This window comes from Erpetoichthys calabaricus, chromosome 1 (assembly GCF_900747795.2).
Source record: "Erpetoichthys calabaricus chromosome 1, fErpCal1.3, whole genome shotgun sequence".
NCBI lineage: Eukaryota > Metazoa > Chordata > Cladistia > Polypteriformes > Polypteridae > Erpetoichthys > Erpetoichthys calabaricus.
The window spans coordinates 183,535,926-183,555,138 of NC_041394.2; the positions used below are offsets into that span (position 1 = coordinate 183,535,926).

General features: G+C 36.5%; 1 protein-coding gene across 3 annotated transcripts in view; it reads right to left on the reverse strand.

Moving 5' to 3' along the window:
• The window catches only part of macrod1 (mono-ADP ribosylhydrolase 1), a 575,305-nt gene that overhangs the window by 482,329 nt on the left and 73,763 nt on the right, over window positions 1-19,213 (reverse strand). For 2 of the 3 annotated variants that reach the window (XM_051923041.1, XM_028809642.2), the window contains exons 2-3: window positions 7,679-7,783; window positions 1,877-1,951 (exon numbers count right to left, since the gene is read on the reverse strand). The exons of the other annotated variant lie outside the window; for it this stretch is intronic. In XM_051923041.1, the coding sequence (XP_051779001.1) occupies window positions 1,877-1,951; window positions 7,679-7,783 (180 nt within the window). The remainder of the gene's footprint in view (window positions 1-1,876; window positions 1,952-7,678; window positions 7,784-19,213) is intronic. 3 annotated transcript variants of the gene reach the window in all.

The following is a 19,213-nucleotide window of genomic DNA, read 5'->3' on the forward strand; positions in this document are numbered from 1 at the left end:
ATAATAACATAAAAAAACAAGCTGGTTAAATTTTAAATACCAAACCAGGTGGAATGGTAGATTATATACAATTAGCTGAATCATTACTAATGGATTTGAACAGAATTCAAGCTTGAGCAAATTTGTGGCAGATTAAATTTAACGTAAATAAATGTAAAGTGTTACATGTAGGAAGCAAATATTTAAGATTTATATACAAAATAGGAGTTCTGAACGTTGTACACACACTTTATAAAACAAACCAGGAAGCTGTTGTGTCTTCATATTCCACATGCAAATAATGTACAGAAGTGATTTAGAAGGCTAGTGAGATTCTAGATTATATATCAGTGTGTTTGGAGGCCATATCTGAAGATCTGTGTGCAGTTTTGGCATCCAAATTACAAAAAAAAAATAATAAAACATAGCAGTGGTAGAAAAAGTTCAGAGAAGATCCATTAGGCTGATTACAGGACTAAGAGGTCTGAGCTATGAAGAGAGATTGAAGAAGTTTAACCTTTTCCATTTGAGCAAACAAAGATTTAAAGGTGACATGAGATTAGCATTGGCTCCATGTTGTTATTTGAAAACAAGTTCTTCAAACAGGTAGAAATTTAAGGTTAAATTTCACACAAATATTAGAAAGATTTTCTTCACAGACAGAACTATAGACACATGGAATAATTACCTGGTAGAAAGTAATACTTTAGGGACCTTCAAAACTCAACTTGAGGTTATTTTGGAAAAATTAGATGAACAGAATTGTTGAGCTAGGTCATGTCAAAATTGCAAGAGATGGAATACATATGTAGTTTAAAATGATGTAAAACAAATTATTTCTGCAGTTATACTATATTTGCTTAGATACTTCTCATGTATTTCCCAAAATGACTAACACAGTATATGTTTTACAGATGCTATTCATTCCATCATGTTCTTGATGAATAGTAACAGACTGAGTTGATTGAGAACCACGATGAATACCTTGTTTACAAGCCCAATCCTCCTCCAAGGTGCATTATATATAGATTTATTTGCTTCGTCAAGAATGTAAAACCTAGCAATACAAATCAGATAGGGTGGACCACTGGAGAACCCAAGCCTGTCATTTTAATTCAACTAACTATAAATGTTGCCTTTCAAATTAAAAGGGGACAAGACTACAAAGATTAAATCTTAATGGCACATTCCTTGGTGCAATTGTTGAATATGATTAACTTCCAATCAGTTGTGGTTAAGATGGAGATGATGCTAGATTAGTCACAACCTTTACTGATCACAGAATTTTTATTTCACTACATAGTGATGAATTATAACAGTATTCAATTACATTGATTGTATTATAGAATACTTGTCTGCAATACTGCTTGAGGCAGGGATCTCAGATGAGTCTTTGTACATCCTATTGCAGAATATATTGCAGTAAACAGCCCATCTCCTTCACAATAATGAAATTCATCAATCATGCAGTCAATAGCTATAATCAAACACCAATACATTTTCATAATACTTCTTTTTATCCTCCTAGGTCAAGTTATCCAATCCATACAAACACATCCAATTTTTTAGATGATTAGGAAACATCCTAAAGGGTCTCTGTTTATCTTGTTCAGGTTGTTCAGGTTGTCCAGGTCCAAAAAAAATCAGGGCACTCAAACTGTTGTATCAACTAAGTCAGACCATTAAATGCTCTTTTCTAAGCCCTATTGAAATTCAATAATTATAACATATGGGACAGACAAGAGCTTACGGTTTCTTTGGCCAAGCACAATAAAGAGTCCTGTTCCACAACCATCTGTTTTCTGCTGCAGAGGCTATCCATATCTGCCTGAACATAGACTGTTTTTTTATAGTGCTTGATTGCAGTTTTTGAAGTATTGATATTAAACTATTTTACCTGCATTTACTATAGCATCTAACTCCAGTCTGGTGATGTCACCACGGAAGAGGGAAATCCTTCTGTCTACAGGCTCTGAAACAAAGGAAAAAGTCTGAGTAAGTGCAATTCAAGACTACACATGGATACAATTAACCAGATTTCCAGAATCATTGTGGTGCATCTCTACATTATAAAAACAACACACCAGGGCTTTTCTTTACAATGTAAAATGCATGACTCTTATTTAACTAATACCATCAGAAACGGAAAGGCTGACCATCCTTTATTTCACATATACAGCAAGAAAACAAATGTTTAATTTAGGTAAACATTAGGGTTATATAGAAAGTTTTGAACTTTTGGAAAATTTTCTCATGAGGTCTAAAGCACTTTCAGATGTGGAGATGAAAGCTAAGATTTCATTGAAAATTATGTCTATCCAACAAATAAATCCTTTTCTCATACATATTAGAGAAAACAAGTATACATAATGCACACATCATATCAAACCACCTAGTAAGAACACTACATGGTGCCAAAACAATTTGGATGCACTACAATATGGAATGTTCTGGCATCTGAAGTTCTGTGGGACCTCTTTGTACAGGATTTTTTTCCACTATTATCTTATTGATGAAGAACATAGTAAATGTGATCTCAGACTCTATTCTTCAGTCTCCCTTATGTCCTCATTATTGTGACGAGAAGGCCAATTCTTAAAGCTACAAAAGAATTCTGAAAAAGGACAAGTGAACACAAATCCTAAAAGGAAAATATATCATTCACGTTTTATGGAAGAGTCTGAATGTCTTATTCCTAGAATGAAGTACTCAAGAAAATGGTCTTTTAAGTATGCACCAATACCTACCCTTTTCTCATTTCTTGTCTGCTCAACAGTCTGTTGTCTGTGACTAACTCATTTGAACATGCTTTTCTGAATTTCATCCCTGTCGGTTCTTTCAATCCAATTTAAGGCCTTTCATCTTTCCATTGTAAACTCTTCATTCCATAAGTAAGTACATGAGAAATTATACATCCATCTGTTTAACTACTTTAATCCAGTTCAAGGAAGGAACCAGAACTGGACAGAAAGCTCTAATTATGAGATTCAGTCCACCAAGTCCAGTTTTCAAGAAAATATCATCAAATGCAGAAGCCAGACAAGGCTTAGAGGGACAGTTTTGAAGGTAACAACAGAGAAGGATTATGAGGTCACACCACAGCACACATTTGTTTTTGTTTCTAAAGTTGGGAGGAAATGACACAAAAGAATTCTAACTAATATACTGCATACATAATCATTTCGCACTTTGAGCTCCCTCTGTTTTACTGTATGAATAGTGTAATATACAGAACTGTAAATAGCTATTATTAGTAGTAGTAAAATCCAGTATACTGAGATGTCTTCATCTCTGAGGATCACACCAAATTAACCTCAGTAATCATTTATTCAAGGTCTATTCTTCTAGCCATGCAAGCTAAAATAATAGGAAACAACGCCTGCTCAGCATTTTAACATGACCCTCAGCACATATGAGCATTAATTACTTTTTTTGCTAATTACACACACACACACACACACACACACACACACACACACACACACACACACACACACACACACACACACACACACACACACACACACACACACACACACACACACACACACACACACACACACACACACACACACACACACACACACACACACACACACACACACACACACGGCACGGTGGCGCAGTGGTAGCGCTGCTGCCTCGCAGTTAGGAGACCCGGGTTCGCTTCCCGGGTCCACCCTGCGTGGAGTTTACATGTTCTCCCCGTGTCTGCGTGGGTTTCCTCCGGGCGCTCCGGTTTCCTCCCACAGTCCAAAGACATGCAGGTTAAGTGGATTGGTGATTCTAAATTGGCCCTAGCGTGTGTGGGTGTGTTTGTGTGTGTCCTGTTTTGAAGGAGTATTCAGCTCTCATCCCCTTTCATCAAAGTCAAGTGTCTGGAACCCAGGATTGAAATGCACTATTTGTGAAATTTTATTTGGGAACTGTGTATTCATCTTCACAGAATCTTTTCCAAAAAAGAAAGAAAATAGTAAGCAATAAATGAAGAAAATGTGAAAAATAATACTCTTAACCCTAAAATCAGTCAGAGAATAACTGTATCAATGGAACTCTAGAAGATGTAATAGTTAAAATTCTTTTAGAGAATTCTCCGTTATAAACACTGCATATCATCATGAGCTAATTTTTGTCCACTTCTTCTTGCAACATTGTTTACATTGTCAAGTTGCTAGAGAAAAGCTAATAAGAGCAATTTTAAAGTCATGCCACATACGTTTGATAGGGGTCAAGACTCTGACTGACCCATTTAAAATAAAAAATAACTGTCCTTAAGACACTGCAGTGTTGCAATAGCAGTGTGCTTTTAATAACTGTCTTTTTGAAGTATAAAGTGGATATCAGAAGTCTACATACTCTTACTATAATTTCAGCTTTAATTGAGTTAAAGGCTAAAATTAAGCCAAATCATGTCATTCTTTTTTTATTCCACTTTTTGTAAGATTTGGAAATTTTAAAAGGAGTATGCAGGCTTTTGATATCCACTCTATAAGCCTTCAGTGGTTTCAGTTTTTTGGCAGAAAGATGCTGGTTTTCATATCAGTATTTCTCTTTAATTGTGACCTATTTATTTTTCGAATAAATCCACAAAGATTGTCAGAAAAAAAATCCACTTTAGTCTTCTCAAACTATAATGATATAGCTAGAGTAACCTCTAGGTGCAGTTTTGCAAACACTTTGCAGACTTCATAGTAACTGGACGAGAATTAAATACACCTCATGTATGGGGCTTGTTTACCAACACTTTACTTAACAAATAACCATGGCAGCTTTTGCATTCCAATGACCTTGTGCACATAGCAAAAAGAAAAGCAGAACTGTATGGGAAAATAATTCACTCAAAAGCTGCTATGATAAAGTCTAATGATCAATGCAGGAAATATTAAAGCAATGGCTGGAGGTGAATAGAGGATACTGAAGAAGTGGATCTGAGACGTGTGGCAAAAGTATAGTAAAGTTTCTTAGGTATAATGTACGATTGAGACAGTGTTAATAATAGTAAGCAGATAAACGTGTGAGAGGAGTGCTACATGCTGAAACAGTATGGGCAAACATAATCCATGGAGGTGCAGTTGTGTTATACACAGTAGAGAACATAAATTTGACATTTACAACAGAGATGGAGGTGCAGATTCAGTGGTGGAAGCAAGATTGAGAGTAGCATAAAATGAGATCTAGGAGCTCTCTAATTCCAGTTTCTAAAGAAACCTCTCACACATTAAAATAAAAAACTAAAGTAAGTTGTGTGAAGAACTGTAGTTGTAAATTAGTATTAAACAGGGCCAAGTTGAGAATGATTGTGTGTTCAAATTAAATGAGAAGGGTAAATTACAAGTATAAAAGTTTACAGAAAATGTGGAAGCATGGATGGAAAATGAACGATTGAAAAGTGGTGGAGTAGAAGGAAAAGCAAACTGGTAAACTGAAGACTGGCTTTATTTTGTCATGGGCAAGTTAAAAATGCATCTCATGTCCAAAACTAAGAAAACTGAAGGAAGAAAAGTCATGGAAACAAACTGTAAACCCTAAATGGCTCTACCCAATGGGAGATCAATAACTGGGTCTGAGGAGACAGACTCATCGATGTAATAGAGAAAAATAGCTAGCATGCAGAAGTGTCTACCAGCAGAGCAATTTCACAAATTAAAATGAATCACTATAGACCAAGGAGTGGTGTACTGGCTCTTTGCCACCTCCATAGGCTATCACTGTTATTTTTGTCTTGACAATCAGCAGAGCATGTGAGCAGAACAATTTTGGATAGAGCAGGAGCGATAAATCCAAATGCTTTTGAATATTTGACAAAATTGCTAATAAAGTTGCCAATAATTGTAACAAAAAATAATTTTGTCATCATGAAACTAATAGAAAAGTCATGAGCATACCCACACATATGCAAAAGTTTAGCTAAGTTAGCTTGACTGAATAGTCAGGAAATCGTAGGGGAGAAGAGGAGCACAGGACATTCTCACCTGAATGGGAGTAGTAGTATTTTTTGGAACTAAATGGAAAACCCTGCTGTTTGGTGTATCAGACTTCACTTTCACATTTTAAAGCTTCAAACCCGGAGCGCCTTTTAACGTCACTCCATGCTAACATGGTGCAGGGGTTTCCCAAAGGCATGTAAAAGCACAAAGAAGGCATGTAAAAACGTCAGTCAGAGAAGCAGACCCAGTTTTTTCGAAAATGTATGAAGCACTCAGATGGTTACATTAGAATCATATCAAGTGGCATCCTCTCTCCTGAAAGTGACAACTTGAAGCATTCTGTGTCACCTGCAGGTGCCACGCAACACCGTTGAAACAAGAATATTGCATACCAACAACATAATTGAAACACAGTTATATATTGATGTTGAGAAATGCATGTATTTTAGTATTGCTTTGAATGAGTCCTGCAATGTTCAAGTTAAGCCACAGTTGGCAGTATTTGTACATTTTATATTTGTATTTGTACATTGCCGCCCCTACCAATACAGCTGCAGAATATAAAAATCATAACTTTGAAACCATGGAAAGGGTTAAGAGTGTGTCAAATTCTTGCTTGCTTTTAAAGCATTCAACTAACATTGCACAATTCTTAAATGTCATCTTATGTTCATTACTTTTAATTATGTATCCATATTATTGACATTTTCCACTAATTCTGTAACAGCTGCTTATTTGAGTCTATGCTTTTCTGAGTTTCATCCCTGTTGATTCTTTCCTTCCACTGTGATGCCTTTCATCTTTCTAGTTTAAACTCTTCATTCCATAAGTAAGCAAATGAGAAATCATCCATCCATCTGACTAACCTCTTTAATCCAATACATGGTTTTGATGAAAACTGAAGTGACCCTAGAAGGAATAGGATCAAGGCACAAATGAGTGCTGGACAAGATGGTCTAAGTCAGGGGTTTTTGAGTTCAGTCCTGGGCTCCCTGTGGCAGCAGGATTTGATCCCAAAACAATTTCTTATTTTAATTTGACTACTGCATTAATTAAGCAAGTTACCATTTCCTAGTTTCTAAGCATTGTTGTGTTAGTCCTGAAATTATAAGTTGGATATGCTAAATTATTACTGGATGAAGCAAGTATTTATGTGTGTTAGGTAGAAATTAATTTCTTTTTTTACCTTGCTGTTTAATATTGTGTTTTTTTAAAATTTCCAAGCTTTTTAATTTTTTTTAGATGTACAAAGGTGGGTAACACTTTTGTAGCTGCTTCTCGTTAGCATTTAGTGTCATTTGCACTTGTGTCATCTTCTATGATCATTACTTGTCAGTATTCAGATGCAATTAAGAGTAAGTGCATCAGACAAAAATGAATTAAAATGAGAATGACAAAACTAAGCTATTTCTTTTAAAGCTATTACAAAAAGTTTTATAAACAAATAGATCACAGTACTACGCTTTTCTGAATGCAAAACAAACAAATGAAAAAATGCTGGTCTTTTAAACAGTGAGATCAACTGAATTTAAAATAATGGCTCATTAATTGTGGAATTGGTGGGAATGAAAACCTGCAGCCACAAAGAGATACAGGACTGAACTTGAAGACCCCTGTCTTAAGCAAGGCTACATTCGAACACACACCCTGACATGTACACAATGGACAAATTTAAAGCTAAGAATTTGAAAAGCTTGTGTGTCTTGAACAACCTCTCCTACATAAACACCCACTTCTGTAAATAAAATGAACAAGGCTTACATTAAACCCACCTCTTTCATTTGGGGGTATCCAGGGGCTAATCTTTTCCAAAGGTACAAAATCTTGAGTGTGATAAAACTTTCTCCTCTCTGAGGAAGTGAGGCTCTCCAAAGCTCCTGATTGGTGGGGGGAGGAAACAGTGAGTTAAATGAGGATAAAGTATCCCAGAATCTTATATAGAAATAAAAAAATAAGGTAATTCAAAGAGTAGCTCTAAAGTCAGTAACTTTGCTGGGTAGAGCCTGTTTTCTTCGGCCCTTTGCGCAGTATCTACATAAGGCAGAATGAGGTTAACATTATTTTACTCATTGTTCACTTTGAAGTCAGTCTTAAAATACATATAATAAACACATCTGTTCTACATATTTTGTAAGAGGAAAAAAAAATAAAAGAACAGCAAATCATCAAGTAAATTGCCTTCAATAATGTGATTCCCTAGTTCAAACAGATCAAGATATGAAATATTAACAGGGAGGAAGGCAAAGGTCCAATTCCCCAAACTGCAGACACTGGTATCTCAAACTCTACCAGACTGACAAAGCATTAAATTAGCAACACCCCCAATTCCTCATGGATACAATTAAATATAAAACTCAACCACTGAAAAGGCGAACTGCCAGCAGTTTTAATAACAGCACCTTCAGCAACGGAATTTCAGATATGCAACCTACTGTTTAAAGCACACTTTACAATAATGAAAAAAGATTTTGAATTTGAATTCTAAAACTCAATCTACCTTCACTTAAAATTATCTTATTAAATTATGCAATGAATCTCTTTCTGACACTTTTAAATAACATTATCTTTATTATTAAAAGCAAAATTATTTTACTTAATATGCTAAACAAATTTGTCATTTGTTTTAACAATATGAAAAAGGTTACACATAAAAACCCAGAAATCTAAAGCAGGCAAGTATAATACTCAAGGTAAAAACATTTTTTAAAAGTCTGAGCTTTTGTCGTAAATGATCAAATTTGTCAAGTAAAATGTCATCATTCTTAAAAAAAAAAACAAACAAAAAAAAAAAAACTAGTGGGCACAACATTTATAATAATGCATATAATGAATATGCTAAAGTAATAAGGCACCATCACTTTATAACTTTGTACTTATCTACCCACTTACAACTTAATTCTGAATTAAAATGCAAAAGAGATTTTCTCTGGAGCTTTTTTTCCCACGACAAAATATGGAATAGCTGTGTAAAAGGTGTCAAATACTGTAGCTCAGCAAAAAGTCATTTACAGACAGGAGTGATGCCAAGTTTATTTGGATTAGGACCATTTTTCTTTCTTCTTTGGTTATTTTAAATGAATTACATAAATAAGAAAGATCCTTCTACCGTCAGTTTTACACTTCAACTGCTACATATACTGCGGTGGGTTGGCACCCTGCCCAGGATTGTTTCCTGCCTTGTGCCCTGTGTTGGCTGGGATTGGCTCCAGCAGACCCCCGTGACCCTGTGTTTGGATTCAGCGGGTTGGATAATGGATGGATGGATGGATGCTACATATAGTATATACTAACAATTAATGCCTATTTTGCTTGAATCACCCTTTTAAATTGCCAATTAGATCAAGCAAAACAATAGTATTATGGAAACAATCATCATTTGATAACACACATGAAAAGATGATGTTCAGCACTGTTACATAAGAACACAATTCAACAACAGCAGAATGGCAGAACACTGGTCAGCACTGCTACCTCACAGCTCAAGCTGCCAAGGTTCAAATTCTAGCACTATGTGTATATTATGTTTTTCCTCGCGTGCAGAGGTTTTCTCTGGATACACCTGTTAAATCCCAAATTTCTAAGAAGGTTAAGTTTACTGGAGACTTTAAAGTAACCCAATGCGTGACAGACTATGGGTATGCATGCAAGCATGCCCTGCAACACACTTAGACATACTCAGGGCTGACTTTAGTGGTTGCCATTAGCCAAAAGTTTGAGGTTACTATTAGAGCTTGGGTTGCCCACCTGGTTGCCAATGATTCACTGGTTTTTCAGCAGTGAATTGGAAAGAAGCAACTTTTGCTCAGTATGCCCATTTAGCAGATCAGCATGTGTATTTTCCAACTGCTAGTAGGTTTTATGAATAAAATAAGTAGTAAGCTGCACTTACAACTTGTGCATACTGCACTTCCTGGCTTTCCTTTATGTAGGTAAAGTAAGTTAAAAAACAGTGTAACCTGGCAGGGGTTGAGTTCAGGTTTGTTACGTTTGACTTGATTGTATGTAATGTTATTTAATTCGTTGTAAGAAAAATTCTTAACTGTTTTATTCAGAGTTTTATTCTCTACAATTGATTGTTACTCAATGGAATGCCTGAAAAAAACTTCCAGTGAAACCTGTGAGGATTTAGCTATATTTTTTAATCACAAAATGAATGATATTATAAATAATATAGTACATCGACCCATTACTAATCCTATTAAACCCTGGTATTACATTTTAAGCAAATTAAATTCTTTCACCACGATAAGTTTACCTGATCTGTATAGAATAAGTTCTCAACTGAGACCCTCCACCTGCGTACTTGACCAAATACCAACAAGTTTTTTCAAAGAAGTATCCGGCATGCTAATTGAAAGTATTCTTGACATAGTAAATTCATCATTAGATATGGGGGTCTTCACAGACTCTCTTAAGACTGCTGTTGTTAAACTCCTGCTCAAGAAAAATAATCTTGACTTTTCTGTTTTTGAAAAATTTAGACCTATTTCTAACCTGCCTTTCTTAAGTAAAATCCTAGAAAAGGCAGTCATTACGCAGCTAAATGATCACTTGAATAAACATTCTATTCTTGAAAAGTTTCAGTCAGGTTTTAGAACAAATCACAGTACAGAAACTATACTTGTTAAAGTAGTAACAAAAGTCAAGACAGAGGTAAAGAATTTAGGGGTAATTATGGACTCTGACCTAAATTTTAAATCACACAATCAGATCACTAGGACAGCATTTTTTCACATAAGAAATATAGCAAAAGTTAGATCCCTTATTAGTTTTCACTTATGATTTTAGTCGACAAGATTATGTAATGCATTCCTCTTAGGACTACCCAAAAAAGACATCAATCGATTGCAACTAGTGCAGAATGTAGCTGCCAGAATCTTAAATAGGAAAAGAAAATCCAAGTACATCTCTCCAGTTTTGATATCACTACATTGGTTACACGTGGCATTTAGAATTGACTTTAAATAGTGCTTATGGTTTACAAAGCCTTAAATAATCTTGCTCCATCCTATATCTTGGAATGCCTTTCACCTTTCACTCCAAACGTAACCTTAGATCTTCAAATGAGTGTCTGCTTATAAGTCTAAGAGCTAAACTTAAAAGAAGTGGTGAGGCAGCCTTCTACTATTATGCACCTAAAATCTGGAATAACTTACCAATAGAAATTTGCCAGGCTAATACGCTGAAGCATTTTAAAAAACTGCTAAAAACCCATTATTTTAATATGGCTTTCTTATTTTAGTGTAACCCTGATATTCTGCATATGCATTTAATTATTACTTTTATCATTGCTCAGTGATCCGTACTATTCTCTACTTTCTCTGCTGTTTTTTCCGGTTTTCTGTGATGGCAATCTGTGCCACCACCACCTGATCAAGGCAACATGCAGTCCTTACATTGATGGATCAAAGGCCAAGTGTCCACATGACCATCATGATCTAATTCTTTCACGTGAAGCCTGAAAACCATGAGGACTGACTGAGATCATTTATGTTAGGTAGAATGCCCAGTGGGGACTAGGTGGTCTTGATGGCCTCCGAACCCCTGCAGATTTTGTTTTTTTTCCAACCCGTCTGGAGTTTTTTTATTTTCTTTCCTCATGGCCATCAGACCTTACTTTATTCTTTGTTACTTAGTATTGTCTAATCTTTTTTTATATTTTTCTTTTCTCTTTATTCATCTTGTAAAGCACATTGAGCTACATCATTATTGTTGTTGTTGTAGCATTGGCAGTTGTCTTGTCCATGTGTTCTGGTATTTTTAGGGTTCAGCAGTTGTGAAGTTCTTAATGCCAAAGTGTGGCAACACTTCATAAAATACTACTTTTTCAAATTTCTATTTAATTTTCAAAAACAGGCATACTACAACAGCAAGTTATTCAATCAAATGAATAATAAAAACATAACAGATACAAAAATGTACTTCAAAAATCAATACAGAGAAAGCAAAGGAAAATAAAAATACAAAGGAAAAAACAAGCAAAAACACTGTATTAGTTCAACAAACCAAGCAGTGTTTAATAAGGATTTCAGCGGTTCTCCTGGCAGAGCCCAAGAAATATTTTTGTCACATATTGATATTGCAGAGTAATGAAACCAAAACACAAGACGGTACAGCATAATAAAAAGGACAACAAAAAGAAAACAATGTAATATAATAATAAGTACAAATAAAATGTGGTACTTGAACAAAAAATATTTCATAAGCAGGTTAGGGGAGTACAAAGCTTAACAAATGCCCAGTGTTGTGTGAGCCTAGATTTACGTGCATGTTGTATTTTATAGCTGTTTTTGTTATCTCTAAAAAATGTATGTCTTGTCCCTTTAACTGTTCTTATGTTTTATGTACTTTGTGGGTGGAACCCCGAGAGGTGGGACCATCCTGACATCACTGCTACGGAATTCCCCCTCTCTCTGGTTATAAAACACAGTGAGCAAGAGAGATCCAAAGTTTGGTTGGAGTTTACTTTGTAAGAATCGATTTTCACTTGGATTCAAAGATTTTCAAACTTATTTTTGCTACTGTACTTGGGTGTGTTTATGTAATTTATGTAATTTGGAAGTGTTCATTGTAGGATTGTCTTTCAGGCAAATCCTTTTTTGGTGTTATGTTTAAGCCAGGGTTCCAAATTTCTCATTTATGTAGGTTTTGTTCACTTTTTATGTTAACATTGTTGAATATTTAGTTACTACATTTTTATGCATCTTCTTCTATGTGCCATGTTTTTGTGAACGGAGGCCACCTGCTCATCATCATAAAGGAGATAGATAGATAGATAGATAGATAGATAGATAGATAGATAGATAGATAGATAGATAGATAGAGTTAGGTCCATAAATATTTGGACAGAGGCAACTTTTTTCTAATTTTGGTTCTGTACATTACCACAATGAATTGTAAATGAAACAACTCAAATGCAGTTGAAGTGCAGACTTTCAGCTTTAATTCAGTGGGGTGAACAAAACGATTGCATAAAAATGTGAGACAACTAAAGCATTTTTTAACACAATCCCTTCATTTCAGGGGCTCAAAAGTAATTGGACAATTGACTCAAAGGCTATTTCATGGGCAGGTGTGGGCAAGTCCGTCGTTATGTCATTATCAATTAAGCAGATAAAAGGCCTGGAGTTGATTTGAGGTGTGGTGCTTGCATGTGGAAGATTTTGCTGTGAACAGACAACATGCGGTCAAAGGAGCTCTCCATGCAGGTAAAAGAAGCCATCCTTAAGCTGCGAAAACAAAAAAAACCCATCTGAGAAATTGCTACAATATTACGAGTGGCAAAATCTACAGTTTGGTACATCCTGAGAAAAAAAGCAAGCACTGGTGAACTCAACAATGCAAAAAGACCTGGACGTCCATGGAAGACAACAGTGGTGGATGATCGCACAATCATTTCCATGGTGAAGAGAAACCTCTTCACAACAGCCAACCAAGTGAACAACACTCTCCAGGGGGTAGGCGTATCGATATCCAAGTCTACCATAAACAGAAGACTGCATGAAAGTAATACAGAGGGTGCACTGCAAGGTGCAAGCCACTCATAAGCCTCAAGAATAGAAAGGCTAGTTAGGACTTTGCTAAAGAACATCTATAAAAGCCAGCACAGTTCTGGAAAAACATTCTTTGGACAAATGAAACCAAGATCAATCTCTACCAGAATGATGACAAGAAAAAAGTATGGAGAAGGTGTGGAACAGCTCATTATCCAAAGCATACCACATCATCTGTAAAACACAGTGGAGGCAGTGTGATGGCTTGGGCGTGCATGGCTACCAGTGGCACTGGGACACTAGTGTTTATTGATGATGTGACACAGGACAGAAGCAGCCGAATGAATTCTGAGGTGTTCAGAGACATACTGTCTTCTCAAATCCAGCTAAATGCAGTCAAATTGATTGGGCGGTGTTTCATGATACAGATGGACAATGACCCAAAACATACAGCCAAAGCAACCCAGGAGTTTATTAAAGCAAAGAAGTGGAAAATTCTTGAATGGCCAAGTCAGTCACCTGATCTTAACCCAATTGAGCATGCATTTCACTTGTTGAAGACTAAATTTCAGACAGAAAGGCCCACAAACAAACAGCAACTGAAAGCCGCTGTAGTAAAGGCCTGGAAGAGCATTAAAAAGGAGGAAACCCAGCATCTGCTGATGTCCATGTGTTCAAGACTTAAGGCTGTCACTGCCAGCAAAGGGTTTTCAACCAAGTATTAGAACATTTTATTTCCAGTTATTTAATTTGTCCAATTACTTTTGAGCCCCTGAAATGAAGGGATTGTGTTCAAAAAATGCTTTAGTTGCCTCACATTTTTATGCAATCGTTTTGTTCACCCCACTGAATTAAAGCTGAAAGTCTGCACTTCAACTGCATCTGAGTTGTTTCATTTACAATTCATTGTGGTAATGTACAGAACCAAAATTAGAAAAACGTTGTCTCTGTGGAGATATTTATGGACCTAACTGTAGATAGATAGATAGATAGATAGATAGATAGATAGATAGATAGATAGATAGATAGATAGATAGATAGATAGATAGATAGATAGAGATACTTTATTAATCGCAAGGGGAAATTCACATACTCCAGCAGCAGCATACTGATAAAGAAACAATATTAAAGAGTAACTATGCAGGTAACTAAAAATTATATATCGAGCCCATCTGTCTCGCTTAAAACTGTCCAAAATGTTTCCAGGGCAGGATCCAACCTGCGAACGCTGCAACCAAGCCCCTGCCTCACTGGGTCACATGTTTTGGGCCTGCACTAAACTAACATCATATTGGACAAAAATTTTTAAGTGCCTCTCAGACAGCCTTGGTATCACAATCCCTCGTAACCCATTAACAGCTGTGTTCGGTGTTCTTCCAGATGGACTTGAAGTAGAGAAGGACAAGCAAACTGTGATTGCATTCACTACACTTTTGGCACGCAGACTTATTTTGTTAAATTGGAAGAATCCTAATTCTCCTCTTATAAGTCAGTGGGAAACCGATGTTTTATATTATTTGAAATTGGAAAAAATCTAATTTTCAGTTAGAGGATCTGTACAACATTTTTTCAAAACATGGCAGGATTTAATCAATATTATTTTAGAATAAGAGAAATAACTATTATTGCATTTAACTCCCTTCTCCATCTCTTATTTACATAGATATTCACTTCTCCCTTTCTTTTGTTTAATGTTGCCTTATTAAAAAGCCTAAAGCAATTTTCCTTTAGCTAAGCTCTCCTTCTCAGGGGTGGGGTTTGATTAGTCTTCAAATTTGTTGGGTTATAAATTGATCTGTTTGTATGGAATGATTACAATGAAAATTAATAAAATAAAAATATTAAAAAAATGCAGGTAAAACAGACAATAAATTTGTATAATGTTAATGTTTACCCCAAAGGGTGGAACTGAGGAGTCGCATAGTGTGGGGGAGGAATGATCTCCTCAGTCTGTCAGTGGAGCAGGACAGAGAAGAAGTCTGTCGCTGAAGCTGCTCCCCTGTCTGGAGATGACACTGTTTAGTGGATGCAGTAGATTTTCCATGATTGACAGGAGCCTGCTTAGCGCCCGTCACTCTGCCATGGATGTCAAACTGTCCAGCTCCATGCCTACAATAGAGCCTGCCCTCCTCACCAGTTTGTCCAGGTGTGAGGCATCCTTCTTTATGCTGCCTCCATTAGAAGGTGGCCCCGCCTCTTGGGGTACCACCCAAAAACACATGGAAAACAAACAAAAGCAACTTATATGAATAGACAAAACCAAAAATAAAGATGCATATAATCAACATAAAAAGAATAAAAAACGAGCATCAAACATGAATTTGAACAACCAGCTAGAGGGGGAACCCTGGCTGAGACTGTTTTCCTCTGGATTGTCTTGTTTCAGGCAACTAATTTTGCCTTTGTGTGCCTCGGGGTTATTTTTTGTGCCATTAAGCATTTTTGTAATAATATTTTAATTTATAAAGATTCTACTTTTGCCTCTTTCATTACTAGCCATGGTTTGATGGTTTTCCAACCCTTGTGAGCATATTTGTTGTATTTTTGGTTCATTACATTTGGTCTGTTGAGCATTTTGTTATATTTTTAACTTTAAAAGACAGTTTCCCCAGCTTGGCATGTTTCATACCTATAGAGTATTGTTTTCTGAGGAGTATGGACATTTTCCCCAATTCCTCAGACGTCCCAACTAATTATCAACACTAAATTGGCCTAACAAAAGTGATTGTGTGTCCTGTAACATATTGGTGCCCCTACTAGTGTTGGTTCAGTGTTGCAAAGTATACTATCAGGATAGACGCCAGTTTCCAGGGACCTAAAATGACATAAGAGGTTAGAACATGGAGGCATAGATAAAATAATGATACTAACATGGAGAAACTATAAGATGTGCACCAATACAGTACCCTAACCAACCTCTGCTTATTTTGTTAATATAAGAGTGGGAAATTGAGCTTTTAAAATCAATGTTTATGCAATGGTATGTTTACATAAGTAAATCTAAAGATGCATAAAAGATTCTAAAATAATTATTGTAGGCAAGAAAAAAAATTAAAAACCATAAGTATGTTTATCTCTTCAGTCATGCTTCTCACGTCTTTCCCACTACCCATGAACCTCATGCTTCAAATCACTCAGTCCACCACCGCCATGACCTGCTTACTCTCTAAATTGGCTCATATCTTCAGTCTGAAAGTCACTTCACGTATAACAGTAGAAGCAAGAATATAAGGCATGTATTATAAGTATGAATTTAAGCACAATCTTCCCAAATCAGTCAGCTTTAATTTTCTAGTGCTTTTTTTTATCTCAATGCCACCACTCTTAAAATACTTGCACACTCTTTCCTATCTAGTTCCATTACTCTCGCACTCCTCTTTAAACACTGCATTTAAAGTGGTCTTTCTGAATCACAGGGCACAGTTCATCTTCACATACACAAGACCTTCTGATAAAGTGCTTGCATGCTTTCTCTCTCCCTGTTCTTTCTTGTGCTGCTATCTAAACCGTGCATCATTTCGCAATTAAATGCAGTCATCAGGAAAAACGGCAGTCAGAATCACCGAGGACCCAATCAACAGATTCAAAATGCCCACCCCTAGGTGTGGTAGAAGGCATGAGAAGCACAATGTGTCCGACTTTAAATGTTTGCCAATTCTCAGAGCTTGGCATGTACATTCAGATGGGCTTCTAGCTAAATAAGCTACTTACTTTTTCATAATTTTATTTATGTAACAAGTCTAAGTAACCATCACTGATATATAAATACTCAGTGGTACAGCTGCCTTTCAAACTGAACCAAAGCTGGCCTAGCATTGTTGCTAGATCAAATGCTGCCAAACACTCATTTCATACAGCACTCACTGACAGCAAATTTCTGAGTACTTGCTTATTAAATGGTAAACTACTTACACAAATGAGGAACTACTTATTTACACATTTCTCTTTCAAAGTAAAATTAGGTGCAACAACAGAAGTGGATATTTTTAATTTCCTCTATAGGCTAAAAGAAAGGCGTATCCCTCTATACCTAAACTAAATACCACACAGAGTTCAAAATTGCTAGAAACAATAGGAGATAGCTCTCCTATTTTACTAGCACCACACAAACACTCTCACTTTCCCTTCTCACCTCTCTTTGTTCTATTTGTCTTGTACATTCCCTGTCAGTGAACCTTCTAGCACACTTCCCAACTTTGCACTGACACAGACAAAGAGCAGCCTATACACCTTAAACCACCTCAGGGTTATTTGTACACTAAGTATCTGAATTACAATGCAAACTCAGATCTTAAAAGCTTAAGGACCATGAGGCCAGACTGCCCTTTAGTAGTCTCGCAGGGCCACTTGCGATTCTTGAACGAGAATGCATGTCTGGGGACAACTCACTAAAATGTTTGTAGTAAAATCAGCTGCTGAGAAGGCTCTGCCCCCAGGGTTTCTTCCAAAAAAAAGCTACCCTCCCAATTTCTACCACTCCATGTACTTTAAACATTTGGGGATACAGTGTTCCATTTTCATTCATGCATTATACAACTTCACTACCAGTCAAAACTTTGGACTCACCCAGACCTATCTATGCTTTTGATAGAATTTAATACCTTTTAATATCAAGATATCATTCAACGGATTGATATTACTGTTTGAAATGACAGATTGTTTAACTTATTATTCACATGAATACAAAGCCCCGTTTTCAGCAGCCACTCCTTCAGTGTTCTAATGGTCGTGTGTCCTAATTAATCATGTACTATACATCTTTGTAACTGCATTATCAATGCTGAAACCTGTTATTCTGTTCACTTGGTTTGCAAGGTACTAGCATTCTGACATTTATAGGTTCAAAAATGGCCAAAATTAAACAGTTTTAAAAAAACATGTCAGGCTATTTTTTTTTTTTTTGGAATGTGACAGATTGCCAAGAAACTGAAGGGTGTGTATTACTGTCTTGACTGAAGAGGGCAAATTGTTTCTCAACAGGATAGAAAAAGAAAAGGAAGGCTTAGATGCACAAGGACATCAGAGTCTGTAGTGTGAGAAACACAAAGCCCTGCAACATAGAAAAGATCATTCCAGTCACCTTCTGCCCAAGGGCTGTGCTCTTTTGCCCATTATAATGTTTTATTTGCCAGTTTCAGATATGGCTTTTTCTTTGAAAATCTGCCTCTAAGGACAGTACCCCAGAGCTGCCTATAGCACCATGAACAGGTGCACTGTTCTTGTCATTGCAGGTGGCAGCAAAGACATATGCTAACATATCGCTGAGGAAGTAAGGGTACTGCCAGGAGGGAGACCATGGGTTCTAAGAAGAATGGTAGGAGGCTGCATGTTACCTCCCAGTTTATTAGGAGGCAACACTGAGTCTCTGAGTGGAGAAAGTAGGAAGGTGTGGTCCTTTAAATGGAGAAGCCTAGAAGCAGCCTAAGAGACATTGCCATTTTAGAGCTAAATAAAACTAATGGGAAAACTGCCCATAAAGGCCAATAATAGGCACTATATTTTGGTAGCGCAGAGAGTTTAAAATCAACCTCTAACTAGAGTACTGATTTGGAGAAGAACCTGCGGTCACAGGGGGTGTTTATAGCTGCCTCAAATCAGAATCACCAAGTTAATGTGTCTATGGCAAGTTTGGGGCAAGAACTCACTGGTGGAAGGAAGAAAAGAAGCTAGAAGAGAGAGGGAGGGAGGGAGAGTGAGTAGCAGAGAAGGGGGTGATCTTTGGTACTACAGCAGTGGATAAGCCACCTTGTACTGTATATAGAATTGATACTCAAAGAGGCAGCAGTGTTTTTCTTTGATATTTCTACTTTGCTT